The sequence below is a fragment of the Helianthus annuus genome, chromosome 6 (assembly GCF_002127325.2).
Source record: "Helianthus annuus cultivar XRQ/B chromosome 6, HanXRQr2.0-SUNRISE, whole genome shotgun sequence".
In the NCBI taxonomy this organism is placed as follows: Eukaryota; Viridiplantae; Streptophyta; class Magnoliopsida; order Asterales; family Asteraceae; genus Helianthus; species Helianthus annuus.
Genome location: NC_035438.2, coordinates 118,563,872 through 118,574,171, shown reverse-complemented (window position 1 = coordinate 118,574,171; position 10,300 = coordinate 118,563,872). Strand labels below are relative to the sequence as shown.

Genomic DNA, 10,300 nt, shown 5'->3' with positions numbered 1-10,300 from the left:
GTGTTATGTTTCAAAGTCGTAACTGGTCATTCCATAAGGAGTCGTATATGTCTTATGTATTGATCATCACTTGTTTTGTCATGATTCACCGTATTTAACTTACGTTCACATTCGACCATATTCACTATGCTAGAACAAGATTAGGCCTGTAAACGAACACGAACATGAACATGTAATCAAACATATTTTTTAGTTCGTGTTCGTTCATTAAGAAATCGGGCATGTTCGTGTTCGTTTATATTTGTTCATTTAAAGACGAAACGAACAGTTAACGAACATAAACAAACACAAACGAACATAAACAAAAAGAAAATTTATCTGAACATATTTGAATAAACATAAACAAACATAAATTAACATGATTGAACAAACAAAAATAAACACAAATTAACATGATTGAACAAACAAAAACGAACACAAATGAATGTAATTGAACAAGTATAGACAGCCACAATTTAACATTAGTGAACACAAACAAACAAATTTAATATATTACAATTCATCCGAAAACACAAATAAATTAGGGTTCATATATACTAAAATTAAGTAGTTTTTTATATAAATATTAAATAAGTGAATAGTTACGATCTAAGAAAAATTCTAAAATTTCATTTTTTATTACTAGAAAACTCAAATACTAATTAATTATATTTATATAAGTAGTTAGAAAACCTAATATTTATATAAATATAATTATTTATGTATTCACTAAAATTTAAATGGACGTAAGTAAATGAACATAAATGAACAGTCATGAACATAAATGAACGAACATAAACAAGTGTTCATGAACATAAATGAACGAATACAAGGTTTGTTCATGTTCGTTCATTTAATTAAACGAACAAAATATTTTGTTCGTGTTCGTTCGTTTATTAAATAAACGGACATAAACGAACTTCCCGCCGAACAAGTTCACGAACAAATCATGAACGTTCGATTAGCCAAACCTTACCTTTACTAACTCGTGATATGGGTTGGATCTTGGTTGTAGTCGTTTCTATCTTGTTTTAACAAGTCAAATTCAGGTTTTAATAGATCATTTTAAAATGTAATGGGTCGTATTATGTTGAAAGTGATCTTGTTAAGCTATAATGAGTTCCCATATGAGTCATGATGTGTCTTAGCAGTTATATAACTCTTAAGGTGGCCTGGTGAATCTTAACATGCTATGACTTGTATCTTGTTAAGCTATAATGAGTTGCCAAAGATTATTCTGTAACAAGATTGTTATCACAAAATACAAGAACAAATCTAACAACCTAAAACTCAACTCACATAGATTATCAAAGTGATAATCTCACACGAACTACAACAGATCTATACTATAAGCTTTGATTCAGGGTGAATCAGAACCCTTACAGCAAACCCTAATTCGCCTATTGAGAGAGAAAAGAACTCTAGAAAATATCTAGTTGAATGATGCAACTGGACACCAGACAAAGACTTTTGTATTGATCCGGGTTGTTATAACAACCCGACAATCCACCTAACCGCCTCTAGTTTCAAGCCCATGTGCAAAGCCTTAACTCCTCTTCAAAGACTTCAAGTCCATGTAAGTGCAGCCCAATCCTTTTAAGCCCATTATGCCATGCTTCCAGCACATGTTATAAAATAACAAAAACACAAATTAATTATGACAATGAGATATTAAATTGAAACATATAATAGGACATTATATTTTTAACACCCAACATCAATTTAATATCCAAACTAATCACACATATGTATAATGTAACTCATTATGTTAACCAATTAAAAGCCTTTTTGTCATTAAGTCTCGCAGTTGATTTCTAGATTGGATCCCAATGGCCTTTATAACACCTTTTGAAATCAAATCTCTAAAAAAAAAATAAATCAATTTCAAAGTGCTTAGTCCTATCACGGAACACAAGATTTACATCTACAGACAAAGCGGCATTGTTATAACAATATAATCGTATTGGCAAGTTAACCGACACATTTAATTCTAGCAAAAGATTTTTCAGCCACACTATCTTACAGGCTACTGTACACATAGATCTATATCCAGCTTCAGCTGAAGATCTACACACAGTAGCCTGCTTCTTACTTTTCCAGGAAACTAATAAGTTTCCTGGGAATATGCAAACCAGTGACTGATTGTCTAGACTCAAGTCATTTTGCCCAGTCTGAGTCTGCATATGCTAACAGTTCAAAATTAGAACCTTTACTAAACAAGACTTCTTTACCAGGAGGTTGCTTCAAATACCTCAACAGTCTAAGAGCAACCTTTAAATGACCTTGAGTTGGACTATGCATGTATTGACTCAAGTAATGAACATTGTATGAGATGTCTGGTCTAGTGTGAGCAAGATAAATTAACTTGCCAACTAATTTTTGATAACCAGTTATACTATCAACAACATCAGTATTCATTTTGCACAAAGTTGTAACAGCACTATTCTGTTCAATATGATTATTCACTGGTTTGCATGCACTCATGTCATACTCAGCCAATAATTCTAAACAGTATTTTCTTTGTGACAAACACACACCTTTATTAGATTTAATCACTACTATACCAAGGAAATATTTTAATTCCCCTAAATCTTTATTAAAAAATTGCATTTAACCCTTTGTCTAACCAATTCTATTTCCTAAATGGAATTGCATCTAACAACAATATCATCAACATATACAAGCAGGTAAACAACACCTTTACCCAGAACACATTCACCAATTTTTCATTCCACATCCTAGGTGTTTGTTTTAAACCATACAAAGATTTTTTAAGTTTACACACTCTTTTTTCATCTTTTGAAAAATAACTATTAGGTAATGCCATGTAAACATCCTCATGCAGTTGACCATAAAGAAAAGCATTATCAACATCTAACTGAAATAACTTCTAATCATTTTCAACAGCTATACATGTAATACATCTAACATTATCCAGTTTAACAACTCGAAAAAAGGTTTCAATTATTTAATCTCAATTGATACTATCTTAAATCACGTTTGAAATCCATGACAAATCCATGTTCAGTCCAATAATTATTTCAAGTGTGAGCCCATTGACTTTTATAATCTTTCATTACTGGTATGGATTTGAAAAAAAAAAACTTAATTAGATAATTAAGTTTCGAAAGTCATTCAAATTATCATCATTTATTTACTTTTTAACATTTTTACTTGTTTTAGCTTATTTTCTCTTTAAGCCTATAAACTTTAATTATGAATCCGGAAAGACTAAACTACCTGTTTGACCAGATTTAAAAAAAAAAAAAAAAAAAAAAAAAAAAACTAATTGGATTAGGGTCAAAGGACGTAACATGCAAGATTTTAAAACATTAAGTACAAAACTCGTCAGTTTTTGCGCCAAAGAACAACGTCTAAAAAATGGCGTCAAGATAAAGGACATAATGTGTATTTTTTCCTTTATGGAATGATGGTTTTTAACAAATATCAAGTATTGTTTGGTCATAACTTCAATGATAAGAACTGAAACAATTAGATGAAACTGGAAATACAAAAGATAATCCGCCCGATTTGAAAGGGGCTAGTCTCTGATTACAAAGGTAAAAACCCTAAATTGATAACGTAAACATCTATATCTCCAACACTACATATTCTGCACTATTTAACATAAACATAAAAAAAGAAGTTAATTAACCGCTAAAAACCACCCACTAAGTTAGGGGTGACCAAAAGGAAAAACCCGACCCGAGAATCGATCAAACATAAAATACAGAACCGATTCACTACCCTAAATATAGGGTCGGTTCCGGTCCATAGGTCCAAGTCGGGTTTCACCATGAAAAGAACCGAGAACCGGCCCGACCCTATTTTATATGAAAAATTAGAACCGATCTAAATACCTAGGTACTTGGTTTCGGGTCGGGTTGGTATATTTTAAGTTCGGTTCTCGGTTATTTTCGGTCCGGACGTAAACTTGCTCACCCCTACACTAAGTCATTATTAGCCAACTGATTGGATTTGGGCATGTCGGGTCCCAACTCCCAACCCAAACCTAGTGGATATTTATCATTCAACATAACTAACCTGGTTCACTGTTGTATAAACCAAACCCCCGTGTCAAAACATTTAAAAAAAGGCAGTGGAACCATACACTTGCCCACAATCCGGGTTGGCATAAGCGTACCTTGCTCCAGCTTTTAGAAACAATTTTTTCAAGATCAAGTGTTTGAGAATTGTGTTTCGTTATCTGCTCACTTAACAATAGCTACAGAAAACAAACCAAGTAAACTAGTCATCTGCCGACATATAATAAAATCGCACGCATTTTAGTTTTTAACCAATCAAACCAGGTGATGCAGCATCCACATACAACCCGACCAAAAACAGAGCCAAAAGAGTTGGTAAATATCTCAACAGCCATACAACGTGAACAAAAACGCAAAGAAGAGAAACTAATATTCCAAGAAAACAGAATACCATCTTTAAGTTTAACAGCAGTTCAAGGTACATGAAAAGAGAAAAGCCACATAAACTTTGTATTTTTTCTTCCCCACGCAAACATTTGTTATCTGCCCCTGAAGATGTATCAAGTCAACCTGTATACAAAGATAACAACTGTAAGCTGTGATAAATAAGGCCGGATCCTTGATGCAGGGATACCTGAACCTGCAAAACTAGTAAACTACGTAAGATCGCGTCTCTTTCTTTATATACATTTAATTAAACTTTTGTACCAATGAATTGCAACTCCTCCCATCTGATATTTATGAAACTTTATGTATATATAATCTGGAAAAGTCAGGCCTGCAAAAACACTGGGGCAACCTATCCTTGCAAAAACAAAAACTTCGACCTAATAAAAAATTAAAAATACCACAAAAATTGCAAATTTGATTAGTTTTTTCTCATCTTAAACGCCGAATTTGTTTATTGTGGGATTCTATAAAATTTATTCCTCAAGCAGGGTTGCTTGCTGTATGACAAGGACTAAAATGCAATTTAGAGCGACTGAACGGGGTTTTGAAATTAAAGTTTTGACCAAAGTTAGTCACTTTTTTAAAGCAGTTAACCCTAAGGCTTATGCAATCAGACGGTATGCAGCTAGTGATCCCCTGTACCCTGTACTCCTGCACAGCGGAAAGCGGGCAGTAAGCCATTTCTTCGAAGTACAAACGTTTCAAAAATAAAAACCTCTACTTAATTCCTTCTTTCTTTACTTGTTCTTCCTACATTCTTTTATAGACGTTCATGAAAGATATGGTTTTGACCCAAATCCATTTTGGCCAATTTTACAACCGACAGAAAAATAGAAGAGAAGAAACAAACCGGAAGATGCGGCTTTGATCAGTTATCATAGCCTCCTTCATCACGTTGCTGGCGAGGGTCATAATACTGATCTCCATTTGGCGAAGCAGCAGCAGCAGGCCCATCGTTATTTTCATCATTGGCGGCTTTCGGGCGGGAGTCGGCTTGCTCCCTTTCTCGGTTCCATTGCTCGATCTTTGCCCTCCTCTCAGCACTTCCTTCCCTAACTGGGCTTCGGTTTCTCTTTGCACCTGGACTTCTGCTGCGTCCCCCTCTTCGAGGTGGACTCCTGCTGCTTCTGGGCCTCCTACTGCCCCTGTCTCTGTCACTGTCGTGATGATCGTAATCACCTCTTCTTCCTGAACCACGACCGCCACGCTCGTCGTAACCACGGTGCCTCTGAGGACTATGGCTCCTGCTTCGACTTCTCCTCCTTCGACTTCTCCCAAATAATTGCCTCCTCAACTCTCTGATATGCAGACAGCAATTATTAACTCACAGTAAAAAAAGGCTGTAAACCTTTGTTTAGTAGAGTGATTTAGGGTGTATTCGTTAAATACCTTTCGACCTGTTTAATTTTTTAGTTAAACTTTGTAGTTGAAAACATCTGACCCATTAAAGATCAAACAAAACTCGTGAAAAAGAACAGAAGACAAACCTGCCAATCTTTTTTAAATGCATGAAGTTGCAGTAACCACCACGATTGCATACGTTTTCTTCATACTGCCTACATGTAGCTTCACGGAAATCAGTCACTGGAGAGAAGTCCACAATGATGGGGCGACCTAAAAATACAAATTACCTTTACGTTAGGCACAACATGATAACTTTAATTTGAACTCAAAAATAAGCAACTCAAAATCACTCGGCTTTAACCATCATGTCAAAAAAGGCATACTGATATCATGACAATATGGGCATCCCTCTTTTAAGAGACAACTACAATTACCCTTGCCATAGTTATTAAAGGCACTAGGCGCACTCAAGGCGCATAGGCCTCGCCTGGGGCCTAGGCGCAAAGCGCAAAAAAAAGCTAGGGCCTGAGAAAATGAAAAAATTTTAAAAATATATTATGTATTAGAAAAAGAATACTATTCTTCAAATAAAATAAACAAAGTCTATTATGTAACACTTTATATCATCTAATTTAGAAAAAAGAATACTATTCTTCAAATAAAATAAATAAAGTCTATTATGTAACACTTTATATCATCTAATTAGTACCAAAATATTAGTGTAGAAAAGTAGTTTTCCTTGATTAAAAGTAGAAATTTGGCTAGAATCTTGTCGGAATTTAGCCGGAAACTCTCCGGAATCTAGGAATCTTGCCGGAATGTGCGCCTGAACCATAACCTGGAGAGTTAAAGCGCAACTGCCTCGCCTCGCCTGAAAAATGGGCCTAGGCGCAAGAGGCGATGGCTTTTAACAACTATGACCCTTGCTCTAAGAAAAACATGAAGCACCTAATTAAAATTGTAATGTAAATAAAAAAAAAGATGTGTACCTGCATAAAACCTTCCAGTCAGATTCTGAAGAGCACTTGCAGCATGTTCTTCTTCTCTAAACTGGACATACACATTCCCCACCTGCACATAGAGAATAAAAGATAACCTAACAAGAATATGAATTAGCAAAAAAAAAAAAAAAACACTTCCATGTAAAGTAACAGTATACCATGTGGTCAGCCAAATTATCACATATGTTCAAGCTTTCAATCTCTCCGTACTTGCTCAGCTCTTCAAACAAGTCTTCATAAAAATCCTGCACACGCACAATTAAGCTAAGGTGAGGAAACAAATCCTTAAAATTTGAATTAATATCCTTTTAAAAGTTCAAAAACTCATATACCTCCTTCTAAATACCCTTTCAAAAAATTATATTTACCCAATACTTCATGAATTTCATAAAACCAGCTACCTAAAACAGCGTTTTTCATTGAATAAATAGCAAAATCCATCATGCAATGAGATCACTCACGTAAACAATGTTGTTTCCTAATTCCTATTAGTATATTAGTCAAACAGGTTGTTATAAGCAACTAGGAATGTGTAAAGGATATTCTTTAGTGTTTTAAACAGGTAAACACGATATCATAAAATTTAAGACATAGACATGAAACTTTATAACTTTTTGAACAAAGGCGTAGCTTTGTGGGGGCGGGAGGGGGCAGCCGGCCCCCTGAACTTTTCACTCAGTACTCAGAGTGGAGGGTATGTAGTTTCCGTATAGAAATTTTTGGGTATATACGTTTTTGACCCCTCGGTTTTATAGAAATTTTGGTATATACGTCTTCAACCCCCGGTCGGAGATCTCAAGCTTCGCCACTGTTTTTGAATAACAAATAAAACTAATCCTTATACGTTGTAATCGAACATATAAAATAAAAGAATCAAGAATTCAATGTTAATCCATTAGGTGGCAACAAAACAAAAGCTAGTACGCATCTATAAGCTTCCAAAATTCTTTATAAGGTAACACAAGTAGGCACAAAAACTAATCTTCCACAACTAAATACATACAGAACAAAACGCCTATCGTTCTTCGACTTTCGATAACATGTTATCACAACAAATTAACAGATCAGCACATATAATTTAATTTAACTACCACAAATAACAAACCAAAACTGAGAAATTGAACGTCAAAACATATAAAAAAGGCAGAAGAAAAACCACCTCAAAATGATCCTGGATTTTGCGAGGATCGAGAGGCTGGCCCTGCGGGTCAACACCAGGGGTGATGGAATCAGGGCGCTGGTACATGTTTGAGAGCAAGAGAGTCGGACTGATGCTGGGTTTGGTGTGAAGCCTCGAGCATCGGTCACCGTGACGGCAAGCTCCGATCTTGAAGTAGAAGGGGCAATTCACACGGTCCTTTTCTGTGCCGAAGATTGAGGCTAGATGCTCCGCCATGTTGTGGTGGATTCAATTGATGGATGAATTAGGGTTAGGGTTTATGTAGTAGAATTGACCGGGGAAACGATGTAATATATATGCGTGTGTATGTATGTATGTATCTCACCTATCATAGTTATGGTCAAATAGATTTTATGTGGAAACTCAAGTCATCAGCTGGTTTGCCCGAGTGGTTAAGGGGGAAGACTTAAGATCTTCTGCACACAAGTGCGCATGGGTTCGAACCCCATAGCCAGCATTTTAATTTAATTTTATTTTATTTTATTTTATTTCATCTACATGGTTCACTTAAAATGCACTTCTAAATAGTTTAAGGAGCTTCTTATTTTAGATACATGTTAATAGTCCTTTAGTTATATTTTGCATTTTTCTTTAGTTTACTTTGAATGGATACACTATATTTTTACATAAAGAAAACAGAAGTAAAGTAAATACATTGAATCATGCTTACGAGATTTTAACTTGCGAATGAGAAAATCCAAGAAATATAATGTGTTGTTATAATATTAAATATTAAACACATTATATTTCTTGGATTTTCTCATTCGCAAGTTAAACAAAGTTGAAAATTATTTATATTACTGGCAGGTGTCACCGAGCTCTTTTAGAGAGCACAATCATTGTCTTAGACACTAATTATATTTGGGTATTGATATTATTATTTTATTATTATTTAGTAACCATATACTTAAATACGTAAATAAGACTAGTGGAAATGTCAACGCGTTGTGACGATACGTCTGTTTTGTCACCTCGTAGTTGTTGTTGGGGTTGTGTGTGTGTGTATGGTGTTTGTGGGTTATTCATTATTGTCACACCCCGACCCGCAGCGGAATAGGTGATCGGGGCATGATTGGGTTGATCCAAAGAGCTTATGACTTGCTATTACGAGTTTTAAATAGTCATTAATCCAAACTATATGTTTCACATGACAAACAATCCAAATAAAACAATTACATAAGAGACATATAACAATTAAATTCCACTAATCTGTTTCTTGTTAACTAAGGCTTATCCTATGTCCAATCTTCTCTTCGTACATGTTCACTTGTATCATGTGTAAAAATGGTTTTTGGGTCAACAAAGGTTGGTGAGTGAACCTCATTGTTATTTGAAAGATTATTATGTTTAAATTTGATTTATTGAGAAAATGTCTGTTAACTAATGTAAGTAAACATGTTGTATGTTATATATCAACTCATAACACAACCTCAAACGATAAACAAACCAATTGAAATAATTCAATGAATGTATGCATGTTGCACGGTATTATGGTGTGCTAATGAATGTATGTATGTTGCACGGTATCATGGTGTGCTAATGAATGTATGTATGTTGCACGGTATCATGGTGTGCTAATGAATGTATGTCAATCAAACGGAGCTGACCTCATATGGTTGGCAACGTCAAGTTCCGTTCATAGGTAATGGGGAATAGACGAGCCTATGATGATGTGATATCCAAAATGAATGAAATGCACAATCAACAAACATATAACACATAAACTTCACATGATGGTACTTGCACGTAATTGAATCTTATAAAAATGTAATAAAGGTACACAACACATGATACACCCCAACACGTATAAATAAAATAAAAAGGGGAATTGTAAGATTCACTCATAGTGGTTGTGTTTGCGATCCCTTGTAAAATAACGCAGGAGTAAAAATTGAGAAACCGAATGAACGGGAGCGATTATTCTAGAGAATTAAGAATAACACGTAACGATCTCGTTAAATAAAATCCCTAATATTTAAGGTTTATAATTTAATTATTTAGATATAACAATTTATCTCATTTGTTAACGTTAGATTTTATTAAGGGATTACAATAATTCGTGAATTATTTATGTTATTAATAAATTTAGAGGTTTTATAAAAGAAAATGAATTAAAAATGAAAAATGACACTTATTTATATTATTTGTGGATTTAAAGATTGAGTTATAAGAGAAAGGAATTAAAAGTAAAACTGTCAATTAATAATGTTAATATTGAATTAAAGGTTTTATTATAAAAAAAATTGTCCGAGATTTCTCAAGAAAGCTGATTTCACATATATGGACATGTCACTATGTGGGAAATCAGAAAGTTGATTTCACATATATGGACATGTCACTATGTGGGAAATCAGAAATTT

At 34.3% G+C, this 10,300-nt stretch overlaps 1 protein-coding gene and 1 non-coding gene across 6 annotated transcripts; one reads left to right on the top strand and one right to left on the bottom strand.

Moving 5' to 3' along the window:
• Positions 1–4,246: 4,246 nt before the first annotated feature.
• On the bottom strand, positions 4,247–8,219 carry LOC110865831 (splicing factor U2af small subunit B). 5 transcript variants are annotated; one of them, XR_002551004.2, is made up of 7 exons: positions 7,920–8,219; positions 6,919–7,005; positions 6,749–6,830; positions 5,903–6,029; positions 5,266–5,713; positions 4,674–4,764; positions 4,247–4,605 (listed from the first exon to the last, which is right to left on the bottom strand). XR_002551004.2 is itself a non-coding variant. In XM_022115157.2 (6 exons), exons 1-5 carry the CDS (start codon positions 8,154–8,156, stop codon positions 5,284–5,286), a joined length of 963 nt encoding a protein of 320 aa, XP_021970849.1. In that variant the 5' UTR covers positions 8,157–8,219; the 3' UTR covers positions 4,247–5,066; positions 5,266–5,283. The 5 variants fall into 5 exon arrangements, 4 of the variants coding, with proteins under 4 accessions (XP_021970849.1, XP_021970848.1, XP_021970847.1 ...); XM_022115157.2 differs by having other exon boundaries at positions 4,247–5,066; XM_022115156.2 differs by lacking the exon at positions 4,674–4,764.
• Positions 8,220–8,314: 95 nt separating this feature from the next.
• Positions 8,315–8,397, top strand: TRNAL-UAA. Its single transcript has one exon. It is a non-coding gene; the product is annotated as a tRNA-Leu (tRNA).
• Positions 8,398–10,300: the final 1,903 nt, after the last annotated feature.

Bases quoted from the DNA above. Each gene is read 5' to 3' on its own strand.
- LOC110865831 (XM_022115157.2), bottom strand. From the start codon at position 8,156: ATGGCGGAGCATCTAGCCTCAATCTTCGGCACAGAAAAGGACCGTGTG. The intron at 7,006-7,919 runs GTGGTTTTTCTT...GTGCGTGTGCAG, and splicing joins AAATCCAGGATCATTTTGAG to GATTTTTATGAAGACTTGTT. The intron at 6,030-6,748 runs GTACACATCTTT...TTGTATTTTTAG, and splicing joins GACTGGAAGGTTTTATGCAG to GTCGCCCCATCATTGTGGAC.